At 39.4% G+C, this 17,842-nt stretch overlaps 1 protein-coding gene across 1 annotated transcript in view; it reads left to right on the plus strand.

The window, feature by feature from the left end:
* KCNMB4 (potassium calcium-activated channel subfamily M regulatory beta subunit 4) overlaps nt 1–10,653 on the plus strand; it is a 68,909-nt gene extending 58,256 nt beyond the window's left edge. The window contains exon 3 of the mRNA XM_082351700.1: nt 7,312–10,653. Coding sequence (XP_082207826.1) covers nt 7,312–7,480 — 169 coding nt within the window. The 3' untranslated portion in view covers nt 7,481–10,653. The remainder of the gene's footprint in view (nt 1–7,311) is intronic.
* Nucleotides 10,654–17,842: the final 7,189 nt, after the last annotated feature.

Here is a 17,842-nt window from a genome sequence, read left to right on the forward strand (position 1 = left end):
TGCTTCCTTTTTTTATATGACAGCTGTGTAACTCATCTCTGTTCTTTTTTTCCTTGGGCACTGGGAAGCTCAGAGGTAAGTTGCACTTACGCTTAAGGTAGGAGCTTTTCTTAGCCTGGGATTTCTATATTATCCCCATCCTAATTACATTGTACTTATTCTTTACCGTCAGTTTAAGGATTTTATTGTACTTAAGTTTTTTTTTTTTTTAATATTTATTTATTTATTTATTTTATTTATGGCTGTCTTGGGTCTTCATTTCTGTGCGAGGGCTTTCTCTAGTTGCGGCAAGCGGGGACCACTCTTCATCGCGGTGCGCGGGCCTCTCACTATCGCGGCCTCTCTTGCTGTGGAGCACAGGCTCCAGACGCGCAGGCTCAGTAATTGTGGCTCACGGGCCTAGCCGCTCCGCGGCATGTGGGATCCTCCCAGACCAGGGCTCGAACCCGTGTCCCCCGCACCGGCAGGCAGACTCTCAACCACTGCACCACCAGGGAACCCCCCTGTACTTAAGTTTTTTGTTTTTATTTTTATCTATTTCAGATTCTTTTTAAAAGTAGGTCATGCTACAAATAATAAACAAGATTTAGAGCAGGAATAGATAGCACCTATTCAGAAGGTTCAGAGGATGAAATCATTACCTTTTTTATGTCATTTGGCTATGCTGCTATACCAGAGGCCTGGCATATTGGACTGATATTATGCCTGCAGAATTATTTTATGATTGTGATCATAACGAGGCATTTATAGACTTTAAAATGAGATTTCATCAAAACACATAAGTGCAATTTCCGGTAATGATACAGCATATTCTTCCTCATAGAAATATGGGTAAAGCTTGACAATTAAAAAAGTTTCCAGTGTTTATTGTATACCTGATGTGTAAATGTACATAATTGACACACGCCTGTTCTAAAAGGGTTTAATGAGTGCTCTAAAGATTGACAGAATTTTTCAAGATGAAATAAATTAGAAATGTGTGAAGAAAATAAGACAAAGCATGAGAGGTCTGGTTGGCACAAAAAAGTCATTATAGTCTTGCTAGAGATGGGCCAAAATTTTAACTTTCTAGCATGAAAAGGAAATTTCTCTGCTCAGATAAGAAGTACCTGTGATAATAAATCTAGAAAGATTTCTGTTTCCTATAGGATCTTTGAAGGAGATCATCTTGTCTTTTGATGGGTACAATTACCATCATGCGATACTGGTAAATTATAATGCAGTTCAGATTTTTACACGAACTGGTTAAGATGAGTTTAAGAAATTTTCCAGTCCATTAAAAAAATAGGTCTCCATTTCCTCTCCCTGTTAGCCATCAGAACAAGCATTGTGAGGTAGAAGAAATCTCCTTTGGTGAGACAAAGTCAAAGGGAATCTATTTTTTATATTGAGGACGATACACAACAAATCTTTATCTTCTCGTCTGGTATAGCTAGGTCTGCTGCTAGCCTACGGAGTGCCTTTTTACCAACTAGGACAAAGGCCCCCCCTGGGCAAATCTAGCGTTCAGGTCTGTATTTCCACCCCCTATCCCTGCTCCCGTTGCCAGCCCCCTGCTCCCCTCCTGTCTTATCCCAGGGTACTTTCATGCAGTGCACGTTTTTTTTAACTACTTGAATTTTTCACAGTGCTTACTAAACTTTATTATGTTTTAGAGTCACCCAAGAGCTTCTCAAAAATGCAGATTTCTGGATACCACAACCTCCGATTCTGATATAGTGAACCAGGGGTTGAAACCCAGGAGGTTGCGTTACAGCAAATAGCAGAGGTGATTCAAATTTGAGAAAAGCTGGCTGAGGAGTAAATAGTACAGGTTTAAAAATCATACTCACAGGGTTTCAGATCATTATTTTAAGTTGTGTAATCTTGGGAAAACTAATCTCTCTTTGCCTCAGTTTCTTTGATTATAAAATGACAAACATTCTTCCAGCACAGGGTTATTTTAAGGATCAAGAGAGATTAAATGTTCTACCAGAGTACTTGGAGGGTAGTAAGCACTTAAAAACTCTGGCTACTGTTATCACAATATGCTTTCTTTTTTTTTTAATAAATATATTTATTTTATTTATTTATTTTTGGCTACATTGGGTCTTCGTTGCTGTGTGCAGGGTTTCTCTAGTTGCAGTGAGCATGGGCTACTCTTCGTTGCAGTGCACAGGCTTCTCATTGCAGTGGCTTCTCTTGCTGTGGAGCAGGGGCTCTAGGTGTGCAGGCTTCAGTATTTGTGGCACGCGGGCTCAGTAGTTGTGGCTCACAGGCTCTAGAGTGCAGGCTCAGTAGTTGTGGTGCATGGGCTTAGTTGCTCTGCAGCATGTGGGATCTTCCCGGACCAGGGCTTGAACCCGTGTCCCCAGCACTGGCAGGCAGATTCTTAACCACTGCGCCACCGGGGAAGTCCACAATATACTTTCAAAGCTCAACTCAGGGTAAGTCCAACCCTTAGGAAAGTATTTTTAAGGGAACCCACAGACAGCACTTACTCTTGTTTTATGATATTTGTACGCATCCCTCCTCAGGGCTTAAAAGTGTTTCTACACAACCCCAAACAAATCTCTTGCTTACTTCTTTGAAGTCCTCAGATACAAAGTAATCATCCTTTTTTGTTTGTTTGTTTGTTGCTTATTGCCTACATCCTCATCACCATCCTGATTTTAATACATAATATTCAGATCTCATCAGGCCATTTATCTAGTTTGCCAAATGCTGAAAACAGTGATTCTTTTTTTAAAAGTTTCTCTTTAGTCCCACCATTACGGAATTATGGAAAACTGCATTCTAAGTCTAAACCCCTTTGGGAATAATTTTTGCTAACCCATGTGAAATCTGCCTGCTAAAATTGCAGGAAGCTGAGGCGGAGGTGGGGCGTTCCCTTCAATTATGGCACTAAAGTCCCAGTTTGAAAGAGCCAGATTTTAATTATTTCACAAGGACAATTTAGAGATTATCTCAGTAAATCCTATGACTGAATGATGGACTTAAGCATTACTCTGCAGAGATATAAGTTTTTTCCTATAGGGGAGGAAAAACTGTTTTTCCTTCTACCCCTCTTAGGTTCATTGCCCTGGGCCCTGTAAAGTAGATTGACAAAAGACTGATTAACAAGAGAAAAACAGAGCAGTTTATTAACATGTGCACCCTGCATACACATGAGAGCACTCAGTGGTGAGCAACTCAAAGAGGTGGTTAGAACTTGGGCTTATGCCATCTTTTTTTTTAAAAAAAAAGCAATAAATTGTTAGAGAAGTGACAAGATGAAGGAAAAGGACCTTGAGTTTCTAGGGCAGCATATCGTAGGAAGGTAAATATATGCGGAACTAATGGAAGGTAAGTGCTGAGTTAATAAAGTTTGTTTTTCCTCTGGTGCCATCTCTGGGCTATTAGGGTATAGAGTTGTCTCCAGTGATTAACTTCCGTCCTTCCAGGAAGAGAAAGGAGGAGGACTATCTTTACAAATTTATGTCCTGCTTTTAGGCAAATAGGGGAAGTGTGAAGAGCTCTCTTTGAAGCTGCTGCTTCTCAGTTGCCTTCAGTTCAAAATAATCCTTATGCCAAAGCGGCATATTCTGTACCCTTCATTCCCATCGAAGGAGACTGTGGGACATCTTAGAACCATATGAAATGGAAACAGACACTAGTTATTTTTAAAGAAGCCATGTACATGTTTATATAATATTTCTACCTCAAAGAAGGCTTTTGAAGCGATTACAAATTCAACATGGCTAACTCAAGTGAATGATGTCGTTTTGTCATTTGAAATATTAAAATCAAATTTTGCCCCAAGGGCTTTTTTGGGTGTGGAATGCCAAGCAGTTTCTAAATAAAACAAATATCTGGGTCCACCATTTTCCAGTTATTATTTTCTCTCCTCCTTTTACTCACATTCTTTTTTAGTAAATGTTCTTCAAACTGTGTTTCAGAAAATATGTGTAATGGTTCCAATCCCCCTCATCTGTGGCTATTTTCCTGGCTCAGTTGTACAGTACAGTAGTGCCCCCTTCTCTGCAGATGGGGGATATGTTCCAAGACCCCCAGTGGATGGATGCTTCAAACCATGACTAGTACCGAACCCTACATATACTAGGTTTTTTCCTATACATACATACCTGTGACAAACTTTAATTTATAAATTAGGCACAGGAAGAGAATATGTGAATTGCCAGGATCACTGCTCTTGTGCTTTGGGGTCAATATTAAGTAAAATAAGGGTGACTTGAACACAAGCACTGAAGTATCATGACATAATAAGTATCTGATAACCATGACAGCTACTACGTGACTAACAGACAGGATACGCTGGACAAAGGGGTGATTCACATCCTGGGTGGGACGGAGCAGACGACAACCGATTCCATCATGATGCTCAAAATGGCACACACTTTAAAACTGATGAATTTTTTACTTCTGGAATTTTCCGTTTTAATATTTTCAGACCTCAGTTGACTCGAGGTAACTGAAACCACGGAAAGCAAAACCACAGATAAGGGGAGGGACTACTGTATTGTGGTAGAGGATTCAGCCTCAACAATAGTGACTAGAGAAGAAAGGTACAAGATGCTCACTGAAGCATTTTACTAGAAAATTAGCTGTAAAACACGTTAGTATAGAAATCACATGCAAATTCATTAAAATAGTGTTAAAAATTCAAGTCCCCCTCTGCCAACCCCCCCTTTTTAAAAACCATTTTAACCGCATATAAGTATATAGTCCATGGTATTAAGTACATTCACATTATTGTACACTCTCACCCTTTGATGAAGAATCTAGTTCATCTTTGTACAAATCAATTCTGCAGGCGTAGAACAATCCAAGAAGGAAGGGGAGGGGAGGAGAGGGGAAAGAAAAGTAAGAAGGAAGGTAGGTAGGAATAAAGGTAAGAAGGAAGGGAGGGAGGAAAGTCACGCCAAGAAACTTTCACCTTCCCTCGCACATGTAGGTAGAGGGTCTGACAGCAGTGAGCTCTCGTAGCTGGAGAAAGAACCATGGCAGTGCTGCAGGTGGGATTTCAAAGACTGGAAAATATGACTAGAACTGTATTGTGCCCTGACTATTTTTGGACCCAGGCCTCTGCTTTTTCACATTCAAGGCTTGAAGTTTGTTGAAATTTTGCATGACTAACAAGGCTGCAATTGGGATGGTTTCCCCTTCACCAGTAGCAAGCCATTACTTAGCACCATCTATGTGCAGAATAAACAGGCAATGACAAAGTCAAGGGTCTTACAGAAGCAAAGGATACACACATTAATATATATCACAAATTAATGGTAGCACAAGTTTTGAAGACAATGTGTTGCTATCGGAATTCATAAAAAGGAGTAACTTCTGCAAGCTAGGATGATTTTTGCTTAATTGTTACAATGACTCTGCATTCACTTAGTTCAAATTTTAATTGAAATCAAATGTCAATAAAAATCTCACTTTATGTGCAGGATTTGAAATGATATTATGCACAAAAAAGGGCAAGGATTACGTAATTTCAAAGCCAGTCTGCAAAACCGTTTTTATTAATGCTACGTGATGGCTGCATTACAGGTAGAAGAGACATATCCAACATTCTTTGTCAGTCTTCTGGGAAAATAGGTCTTGAATTATGAGAGCTGTGGTTAGTGAGAGCGCCTCAGGAATACATTCCTCTGTTAAATGCACTGCTCTTGTACTCTAAAGCCTCTGATGTTCTTGAGGGCAATTGGACTGATTATTCCACATTATTTTATTTTCTGGTGGAAGCATTGCTACTCTAGCATAATGGAACAGACTTTCCTGTGGCTGAAATGGAAATATCTTGCAAAATGTAAACCTCTTGTATGAAAGCTAAATTCCCAGGATCTCTCTCTAGTGGCCAAAGATGACAGATCATGGCTTCTGGAATGTATCTCATCTTCACTTCCCGTGAATGAGACCAATGTTGGAATTGCCAATAGAAGCCCCACATTGATAAGATTGAGATATATTGCTAAGACTTTGCAAAATTTATCAAGAAAGTGGTCAGTGGTTTAAAATGATGGCTAACCCTACCCAGAAGCATGGAAAAATGCATTAAATCCAACCATTCACTAGTCTGTTCATTATTAAAAACCTTCACACGGTGAAGCTGAGTCGACCTGAAGACTACACCATAGGTCTTTCCGTCTAAATTCAAATAGTGACTTTAACTGCCTATTTTTGTAAATTAAGGTCATTTGGCAGGTACATGAAAAAATGCTCAACATCACTAATCATCAGGGAAGTGCAAATCAAAACCGCAATGAGATATAACCTCATACCTGTCAGAATGGCTATTATCAAAAAGACAAAATAGTAAGTGTTGGTGAAGATGTGGAGAGAAGGGAACCTTTGTGTACTGTTGGGGGGAATGTAAATTGGTGCAGCCACTATGGAAACAGTATGAAGCTTCCTCAAAAAATTAAAATTAGAACTACCATATGATCCAACAATTTCACTTCTGGGTATTTATCTGAAGAAAATGAAGACACTAATTTGAAAAGATAGATGCACCCGCATGTTTATTGCAGCATTACTTACAATAGCCAAGACATGACAACAACCTGTGTCCAACAATGGATGAATGGCTAAAGAAAATGTGATTATACATATAAATTATATATTATATGTATAATGGAATATTATTCAACCATAAAAAAAGAACAAAATCTTGCCATTTGTGACAACATGGATGGACCTTGAGGATATTATGCTAAGTGAAATAAGTCAGATAGAGAAAGACAAATGTCATATGATTTCACTTATATGTGTCATATGATTTTACTTACATGTGGAATCACATATAAACATATAAATACATATAAACAACAACAACAAACAACTGGGCTTATAGATACAGAGATTAGATTGGTGGTTGCCAGAAGTGGAGGGTTGGGAAAGTGGGCAAAATGGGTGAAAGGGGTAAAAAACAAAACAAAACATCATTTGGATTTGGGTTTGTTTGACAGTGCCAACCCGTAAGCAATTTTTAGACTGATTCAGCGACATTAAAAGATGCGTGAGAAAGTGGAATATGTTAAGCAACTTAGAATGGAGGAAAATAATAGTGTAAGAGATTGCTATACTTTTGACATTTTACATGTAAATCACATTATAAATAATATGCATCAATTACTTGATTCAAGACCTCAGAACTTTTCATAATGGATTTGAAGCACAAAGTACAGTATTTATAGTCAGCGTGAAGTCTTTGCTTTCAATGATGGTTATGCCCTTTGGGCTAGAAAGCAAGTTGAGCTCCACGCTGTGAAGAGTTATGTCACGCCAAGGCAGTTGACCACTCTTTCTTTCCTATTCTCCACTGTCTTGCAGACCAGATGATGTGCTCCTGCATCGCACGCATGATGAGATTGTCCTCCTGCATTGCTTCCTCTGGCCCCTGGTGACATTTGTGGTGGGCGTTCTCATTGTGGTCCTGACCATCTGTGCCAAGAGCCTGGCAGTCAAGGCAGAAGCCATGAAGAAGCGCAAGTTCTCTTAAAGGGGAGTCGGCTTATGGGAAGCAAAGCACAGAAGCTGCACTCATCTGCACACATCTACCTGCAGAGCCTGCTTCCTGGCGCAGGAGATGGAAGGGGCTGTGAGAGGTCTCTGAGAGGCTCCCCCTCAATGATAGCAGAAATGGGCACAACCAGAAGACTTGGGACCTCATAGATTGTTTTCCATGTGTCGTAGCGATGGCTAAAGGGTCAAGCTGTACGGAGAATCTGTTTCAGAAAATCCAATAGAAGTTAATTTTCTTTGGGAAGTAACAGTATATAATTGTACAGTGTAGAATACAAACCATTATGATTTATGCTACTTAAAATTATTAAAAGAGAGTGGTCTGTGTTCTTTTCTATTTCCTTTTTTATGCTTAGAACACCAGGGTTTTAAAAAAGGGTCTTACGGGTTTCATTTGATTTTGCTAGATTAAACTTTTACTTGGAGACAGGAATTCCTGCACAAGTCTTGACCTCACAATGTAATCCCCAGTTTCCACTAGTAAAGAGTACCTTTTGACTCCTGCTTGAAAAAGGAAAACTGCACTGTTAACTCAGACTCCAGTCACTCCTGTGACTCTTCAGCAAGGAACCCTCAAAGACTGGGAAAACATTCTCCACACTCACCTTTGCCTCTGCATTGTTTTTCACCAGATTATTTCTTAAGAGAGGGAGATGATTCTGAACAAGGCCTGTCCTAGCTCCAAGAGCACTGTGCCTCTTTATTCATCTGTTCAGGTTATTTTTGATGGATTTAATCTCTGTGCAGTAGAATGTACATGATGTGAAGGACACTTTTCAGCTTAGTTAAATGCTATTTTCGTTTCTTTTTTCTTTTAGGTCAGAAAAAAAAATAGTCAAAATCAGGTAAACATTTTATTATGTTTTCTTTGTCCTTGCTTTGATGTTTTCAGTATTAAAACGAAAATATTGCTGCAGTTGTTTTGCTTGCTTGGACACACCTGGAGATGCAAGCCAGCTCACATCACTTTGCTGATGAGCTCTCTGTGCCTTTATCAAAAGTTCATTGAGGAGACCATACTTATTTGCATCTGTTCATAAACTCAGATTCCAAATATCAATCACAGGTCTCAGTGAATATCAAACCTACCCTATTTATTTACCATGTGGAATCAAACCTTTGTTTAGATGAGATGTACATTTTTGGTCAAGGAAAAAGTGACAACATAATCTCTTTTTGCTTTCTTCTAGTATTCTTCAGACATGCTTCTATTAGAATAAAGGCAAATTGGAATTTAAGGACAAGCTTCCCTCAGTTATTTGTGCAGCATTCTAAGAAAGATACGTATTAGTGGAATGATGATTTCCTGACTTTAGTCCACATACCAATGTTTTCTTAATTTTAGAACGCAAGTAATTGAGTGAGCCGTTGTCTTCTGTGGAAGACTAGGGTGTTGGATGATATTTTTCTTCCAATTCAAGTGTTACAGATTTCACTGTGAAAAAGGCCTTGAACACACTATTTATGACATCCTTTGAGGCAGCTACAGTGCCTTGACTTCAATCCCAGTTTTCTGTTGCAGCATCCCTGTTGTCTTAGCAACACAGTGAACCATTCTGAAGCACAGAGTAACACGAAACTGGGAATCAGAGAAAGTCATCTTTGCATCACATTGTGAGAGATAAAGTCTACTTTATCCATTTTTATCTTAACCCAATAATCTGTGATTAAGTGATTACAGGGAGTAGATAAAAATAGTACATCAACATTTGTGTTGGTAAAAAGGGAAGGTGATATATATTGATGAGCTTTTATTTACCAGTTTTTTACTCATCCATTTATATTAACTAAATGCTTCCATTTAGGCTCAAAGAGTATACCTGATTATATTCTGTAGGCTGATTTTTTGGAAAAAAGGAGAAGCATGCTGAATGACTGAGGTCACATATAGTTTTAAGGTCTTCCTTGCTTGTAGCCAGTTAAATTTGAGGTTCTTTATTATACTTATCATTAAAGATAGAATTTGAAGGAACAAGGAGACATTTTTAAGATCATAGAAGGTAAAGAAGTTTAACTTCTTAATATTTTCATTTTCTTTTTTGTATAAGCAAGGAAATGGTATAAGCTGCTGGAACAGAAACCCCAAAATATGATGACTCATGTAAGATAGGAGTTGATTTCTTTCTCATATAGCAATCCAGAGGTAGTTGAGAAGTCCAGGACAGGGAGGGCAGCCTCTGTTTCATAAGGTAATCAAGGGATCCAGAATTTGTCTACCTTGTTGTCCTCTCATTACCAAATGTGTTATTCTTCCCATAGTCAAAGCTGGCTCAAAGAAGCACACCCAATTTGTAGCCTGTGAAAAGAGAGGAATTTGGGAGCTAGCTATTTCCTTTCAAGGAAGTTCCACCCATCACTGTGCTCATAATCCATTCATGAATACTGACTACATAACTATACCTAGCTTCAAGGACTGCTGGAACATGCTATCTCCAGCTAGATGGACATATGTCCTACTAAAACTGGGGAAAAAGAAAAAGGAGAGAGTGAATACTACAGTAAAAGACAGGAATGATGGGCAGCTGTCCATGGCCGGAGCCATGATGAAAATCTGAGCAGAGATGATAAAGATCTCTTGCCCTGGCAGGATCTACAGTCCTTGGTTAGACTTTGCTCTCTGGGAGGAACTCCCTTGTCCACTGCCTTCTGTGGCCTCTAATTGACTTCCAGGAAACTCTTGCTCTTCAGATTACGTAGCCACGTATGAAACTTTTGGGAGGCATCACAGCTTTTGCAGGCCCCTGCCTGCTGGTGGAGATTTGTAGACCTAGATTTCTTTAGAGACTGAACAAATGTAGATTTTTATAGTTTATAGGATTGTTGTTTAATTGACTGTTGTACGGAGTCTGACTCCATTTTCGATGTTTGACTGATAACAGCTTTTCCTTTCTGCTCCCCATTCCCTTTCCCCTTCTGTTCCACATCTGGGCAAGCTGATTAGAGAGCCTGGGTGCCCCCTGCTTTGGACTGGGTGGGAAGTTCAAACCACACAAGCCCTGGCCTGCTCGCAGGAAACCTCTCCCTGCCCCACACCCTAAGAATAATAAAAGCCAAGCCAGTCAAGTCATTTTTGGATCTACTCGGGAACTGCCCCACTCTCCCAGAAAGTGTCATTCATTATGTGAATAATAAACCTTTTCATACCCTCTTGATGTGTGTGTGGTTATTAGTCTCAACATCCAAACCAAATTTTGGGTAACGGGGTCCATCTGGCCTCGGAGGGGTGCTTACAACATTGGTGATAAAATTTCATCAAAACATGGTTCTTGGTCTTTTTGCTTTCAGTTTTGTTAGTTCAGATGAAAGTATCCACAGCCTGAGGGCTACTCTCATTATATCAGTAGTTCTTAAGGTAGCAGCATCTTATTTACTGTGTCTGTGCTTGGCCCGTATCTCCAGCCCTCAATTGAGTGGCAGCCACTTTGAAGCCTTCTAGAAAAGTGGGTTTAAGTAAGAATGCAGTGCCCTTTAGCTGGTCTTTTCTGCTCAACTGACTTCCGTTGTCCAGCCAGTAATACTTAATGGAGACTTTTGAGAAAGACTGCATAATAATCTGCTGTTTGGAGTATGGAAGCCGTAGGCCTACAGGATATAGGCCCAGCTCTTGTAACAAAGCTGAGTTACCTAGTTGTAACTAGTTTTTCTTGTTTCACTGTTTTTCACGGTTCCTCACTATAAAAAACATCATAGCTCTGCTTTTTTCTAACTACTTTCCCCATAGCTACATGTCTGCCTTTCAAGTTGCTAGTGCCAGTTTTACCTAATGGTTAGTCAAAGCATAAAAAGGGTCTCTAGTTTTCCATCTTGCAGTATCTATTTCCTTGCTGCCTGGCAAGAATGCAAAACTACATATTTTAGACTTTTGTTATGATGGGGATATAATTTACATGGCCTTTTTCTGAATGGTCTCATCTGATGATCTCAGCTGGTGATTCCCAGATCTATTATCTCCTGCTCTTACCTGTTTTGAGCTCTGAATGTATTTGCAATAGCTAGCCCTGATGCATTCTTAGGTCTCTTTCTCAAGTGTAGTGATGGGCAGACAATGCAATGACAATAAGTAATGGGACAAAATATTACCAAACAACATGGATACGGAACTGTTTACCTGGCTCAGATAATTTGTCCTTTTGAAAAATTACTGAAATACATCAATCCATTATAACAACATTTTCCTAATATCTCAACATTCCTGATACATGCTGTACAGTTCAGAGGCACTGTACTCGCCATGGTCCCGTCCCATGGCTTGGGCCTCTCCTTTCACCATATTTGTAAATCTGGTTCTTATTCATCAGGTCTGAGCTTAAATATTGACTTTTCTTAGAAGCCTTCCCTAAATCCTATACAAGTAGATTTCTCCTGTCATCCTCTTCCTCTTCATCCTTCTTTCTTTCTTCCTTTGTAGTACCGCTGCTTATACTTATTTGTTTACTTGTCTATTATTTATCTCTCTCATTAGATGATAAGATCCATAAGAACAATGTTGATGGAATTTTTCCCCCACAACTGGCACAGTGCCTGACACATTAAGGTGCTAAATAAATGGATAAATGCTTCCCAGATCCATTATGTCCTTTGTACATACTGTTTCCACGTCCTTTCCAACAAGAAACTTATTGATCTTTTTATCCATAATGACCACGATAATAATAACCCCCAATTAACTCTCATTAAGTGGTTTCCATGTGCATCTAAATGCCTTGTCAAACAGCTTTCTAAGTTCTTCACCAAAGCTGGGCAGAGTAAGACACTTAGCATAGTACCCAGGGCATAATTAACCCTGGAAAAAATTAAAATTAATGAATAAACAAATATATATTGCAATTTTAGCCTTAAAATGAAAAAGTTATAAAACAGATAAGCTTATGTTTTTGTATTTAAATATCATATGCTATCCTTTAAACAAGTGAACAGTAGAATAATCATTCTGTTATCAAATTATTCTAAAAGTTAAGCAGCTTAATACAACAAACATTTATTATCTCATATCGTTTCTGAAAGTTAGGAATCAGGAAGTAGCTTAACTGTAATTCTAAATTATTCTTGGTGAAATTTTGTCACTTAGAGAGATAAGTGCATGGGTTAGGGTTATAGTGGAATAAATGTAAGAAGCAGGGGTTCAGCAGAATGATAGTGGGGAACTTTTGATAAGACACAATTGTCCATTAGCCAGGCACCTTAGAACAAAAAGTGAGCAAAGTTCAGTTGTCTGCATTTTTTTTTTTTTTTTAATGGCTGTGTTGGGTCTTCGTTTTTGTGCGAGGGCTTTCTCTAGTTGTGGCAAGCGGGGGCCACTCTTCATCGCGGTGGCGCGGGCCTCTCACTATCGCGGCCTCTCTTGTTGCGGAGCACAGGCTCCAGACGCGCAGGCTCAGTAGTTGTGGCTCACAGGCCCAGTTGCTCCGTGGCACGTGGGATCTTCCCAGACCAGGGCTCGAACCTGTGTCCGCTGCATTGGCAGGCAGATTCTCAACCAGTGCGCCACCAGGGAAGCCCCTGTCTGCATTTTTTGATTAATGTGAAGAAGCTTCCAAAGAAGCTATTGGAGACTTCAGGAATAGACTTTTCAATAGCGTAGATAGCTTTCAAGAGTAGATACTGAAGCATATGTGACCCTTGCTCTTTCCTCACTTTTTGTGGACAATCTTAAGCCAGAAAAAGGGGATTTCACATGTAAACAAAGACTGAAATTGGAAATAGCCCCATTGCCAGATCTTAACACCTCCTCAGGGAAAATTTTCAAAGAGCCCCGGAGACCTAAGACTTAGAATAAACGAATATTCTTATATATAAAACTGCTATGTGCTTCAAGGGAGGGAAACACTAGATAAAGATGTCTGTAGATGTTGTAAACAGAAAAGATTCTGGAAAAGCAACTGTGATAGTTAACAAGCTGAAGAAAGGAAAAATAAAGTGAGTGAATAATAAAGGTGCTCTGAGGGGAGGAACCAAGTACCCACTTAGCCCTTTACTCTTAAATTTCACAGGTTGAAATTTCTTTAAATATTAAATGACAGTTGTGCAAATGTTTTTTTGATAATGGACTGCAGGAGAGAAAAAAGTTTCCCTCAACACTATTAGGGTCCCTGGCTATGTCTAAAAATTAAACTGACAAGACAGATTGACAGGAGAAATACATACAAATTTTATCTAATTTTTACATGTACCTGGGAGCCTTCACAAGAGAATGAAGACCTGAAAAAGTGACCCGAGCAGGAAGCTTTTATACATTTTAGACCAAGAAACAATAAATTTGTGAAGAATTGACAAGATAAGGGAATTTGGGCTAGGGGTAGTAAATGGTAAAGAATAACTAGGAAGATAAGGGTTAGTTTAACAAGGCTTGTTGGTTCAGATTTCTCAGGCCCAAATGTCTTCCTTCTTCCTGGTACAGGGAGGGTACCTTTTACAAGGGAAATTTATCTCCTGCTTTCAGGGAAGAAGGACAACTGAGGGGGGAGGTCATAGTGACCTTCTTGCTTCTGCTGTTTTCTCAAACTCCTTCAGCTTAAGATACTTAATATGCCAAGGTGCCATTCTGGGGGATAGCGTGTTCTGAACCCCATCAGCATGCTACAGTACCAACCTGAAACTCAATGGGTGAGGATATAGACTTGTTTAGGACCTCAGGATCATAAATAAAATAGCCATTTTTACTTCCCTGTGATACTAAACCCAAATGCTATTTTATCATGGGGTTACATATTCTAGACTCATAAATCTGTGCTATGCTTTCTTTAGTTGTTCCTTAGTTTAGATTGAAATAGTTAATCCTGCTCACCCTTTCCTGGAAAGCTCAGCAGTATGCCTTGACAGTTATGCTTCAGTGATTTATTTAATGAGGTGCCCTCCTGCTTTTTTTTCATGAGACCCTGACTAAGACCTTATAGACCTTAACTTTCCTTGCAATTCTATCCTTACCCAATATATGGATGACCTCTTGACCTTTTAGTAGATTCTGAAGATGAGTTGAGCTCTCTCAATTAATTTCATTAATCTTCTTAACAGTTTTAACTCAGAAAGGACTTTAAGTTAGAAGGAATGTTATAATTTTGTCAAAATAAAATGTATCACCTATGACAAGATTTATCCCAAGGAGGTAAATCCATCACTTTGGACAGACTAAAGGCCATTCAAAAATTTTCCAGGCCAGTTATTCAGACTTAATTCAGAGTAAATTAAGAGGATTTCCTGGAGGATGGTTAGGGGACCTTAAACTGTCATCTGAGGATTATTAAAGAAATTTTGGGTTTTCCTAGAGAAGGCTAAAGGAAGACATGGTATCTACTTACAAATATTTGAAAAGCTTTCATGTAGAAGAAGAGATTAGAACTTGTTTTACAAATTATCATGGTAGTAGAAATAGGGGCTCTGTATTATAGAGACTTCAGTTTCAGTTTTGGCTTCATCACTTACTGCTTATATGACCTTGGACAAATTATATAAACTCTAAACCTCAGATCTGTTATCTGTAAAATGGGGTATATTAGTTTCCCATTGCTATCGTAATAAATTTTCATGAATTTAGTGGCTTAAAACAACCTAAATTTATTATCTTACAGTTCTGGAGGTCAGACTCCAAAATGAGTCTCACTGGGCTAAAATCAAAATGTCAGCAGTGCTGCATCCCTTCTGGAAACTCTAGGAAAGGATCCATTTTTTTTCTTTTTCCAGCTTCTGGAGGCCACCCGCATTCCTTGGCTCGTGGCCCTTTTCTTCCATCTTCAAAATCAGAAATGTTGGGCCGAGTTCTTCTCACACTGCTATCATCTCTCTGGTTCTCTTTCTCCTGCTTCCCACTTCCATTGATAAGAACTCTTGTGGTTACACTGGGTCCACCCAAATAATCCAGGATAATCTCTCCATCTCAGAGTCAGCTGAGTAGCAGCTTAATTCCATCGGCAACTTTGATTCCCCTTTGCCATGTAGCCTAACATATTCATATTCACATCTTTCCGGGTCCATTATTCTTTCTACCGTATGAGGATAAAAATATCATGAGTGTATATCTAAGATTCCATGCAGGTGAGAAATCATACGCATTTTGAGTCAAACCCAAACTAGTATCAAGTTCAAAATAAATCCAGGTTTAGGTAAGGAGAGACTTTATTTGAAAAAATTACTGCAAATGGTGGGTAGAGTGGGGAGGGATGGTTGTAATGGGAGAAGCGGACGGTTGCAAGAGGAGAAGTTCCATCCATCAGATTTGCAAGCATCTCAACTGTCAGGCAGCAAAAAGCTTTTCTTTTACAGAGGAATAAACAAGGTTAGAAAGAACGGGGTGTGGGGAAGTGGGCTGAGCTGGTGATGGTGTGACTAGATAGTTGATCAGGGAATGTTGTGCCCTGAGCTCAACCTGTTCTCAGGGCAGCCGTTCTGGAGGGGTTGTTTGCTGGCTCAGCTATGAGTAGGTTACTGATTTCTCTGAACCCATTTCCTCATTGTAAAATTGTGCAAATACAGAGCTTGTCAGCAGGCTTTTTTGAACCCAGACGGTCTCAAAATTCTGTGCTCTTCCAGAGAAAAGACCAATGATTACAAATGCAAACTCAGTCTTTACAAAGTCCGCTTTAAAGTTGAATCCTTTTAAAAAGCTGCAAATTTATTTTCTGAAATATGATTATCTATTTAATGAGATGAAATCATCCTCAAAGAATTTAATGAAATAGCTTTCAAATTTTTGCTTCATTATTTTTTATAACACCAGAGTATAGTATAAATGCTCTGATTTAGAAACTTTGTGAAGGGGACCCAGCAATCTGTGTTTTATTAATAAGTTCTTCAGGTGATTCTGATACACACCAAAGATTGAGAACTGCTGGTAGCTTGGTTGACACCCTCTCTGAAGCCAGATTGCCAGGGTTTGAATCCTGACTCTGCTGTTTATTGGCTTTGTTATTAGGGTTCAGTTTCTCATCTCACAGGGTTTTGGAGAGGATTGAGTTAATTAAATGTGTGAGAATGAAATGAATGATTCCCGGCACTTTGTTGAAATGTGTCTATTTCAATTATATAATTACTCCATTATTATTATTATTATCATAATATCTGGAATCAATCTCAAATTTGTTCACTTGGTGCCTTGGAGAACCTGTTCTAGAAACTATGAAGTCTCACAGAGAAGACAGAACAAATTATTCCAACATAATATGGCATTATGCATGACAAATGAAAAATGTCTCTGTGGGTACAGAAGTAATGCTGGGATGAAGCAGAGTTTGGGGAGACAAGTTAGCGAACTGGTGAGCAGTCAGATAACCAACAAGGACTTACTGTAAAAAATAAATAAATAAATAAATAAATAAAGGGTCAACGGAGGGTCACTGCCATTTTGAGATTTCCGGGTATAGGGAAAAGAAAGAAAAGAAAAAAAACTAAAAAAATGTTTGAAGAGGGTTATAAAAGTTGCTTAATTCACAAAATAATGAAAGGATTTCTTTAAAAATATTTCTTTATAAAACATTATAGGCAAATTGATCTAATAATGAGCCCGAGTTGAAAGTTATATGAAGCTTGTCTTCATTTCTCATTCCTGTCTGCATCTCTGTGACTCTACATTTAACTTTATTTGTATATAAATCAAAGGGCTATGTTTGTGACCCTTTGTGAGGGTGAAGCCTGGGCTAATGAACTTCCTGCCCCCTGTGCTGGGTCCTGGGTATCAGAGAAGAGGTGAGAAATATTTCAGGGGGGAGAAAAGGGAATCTACCAAAGCAAAAATGTACAGAACAGCAGCATATACCCTAGAAACCACAAGGGTTTGAGACAGTGAAGCATAAATTGCAGGGAGAGGAGTGGCTTCAGCTACAGCTGGGGAGGAATGCACAGGCCAAGTCATCAAAGGCTTTCTATGGCCACCAAGGAGCCTGGACTGCATCTTGTGTATAATTGGGAGCCACTCGTCAATTTCAGGAAGACCATGGTCAGTTTCGTATTTTAGATCAATCACTTGGGTGGCAGTGTGGCGGGGGGGGCGGGGCGGGGGTGGGGGGACTGGAGTGCCAGACAGAGGCACAGGGACCATACAGAGGACCCCTGCATTTGCTGAGATGATGAGATGTGAACCCAGGCAGACGGTGATCTAGAGAAGGGCCGGCTATCTAGAAGGTTAATAGAAACAGCAACACATACAGAAACTGCTGATGACTTCCTGTTTGGAGATGTGGATGGAAAAGACAGCTGGTCCTTGAAACTGAATAGAGTCACACAGCTTTTAAGTGGGCCTAAATATACTGCTCTACCCCCAATCCTGTGGCAAGCTGTCCAGCCAAGTGTGTGCACAGCCTTGAGTGCTGAGGCCCTGGGAAGCTGCTCAGAGGTGGTGGGTCCAGGGAAA

Source organism: Balaenoptera borealis (assembly GCF_965194805.1).
Source record: "Balaenoptera borealis genome assembly, chromosome: 13".
NCBI lineage: Eukaryota > Metazoa > Chordata > Mammalia > Artiodactyla > Balaenopteridae > Balaenoptera > Balaenoptera borealis.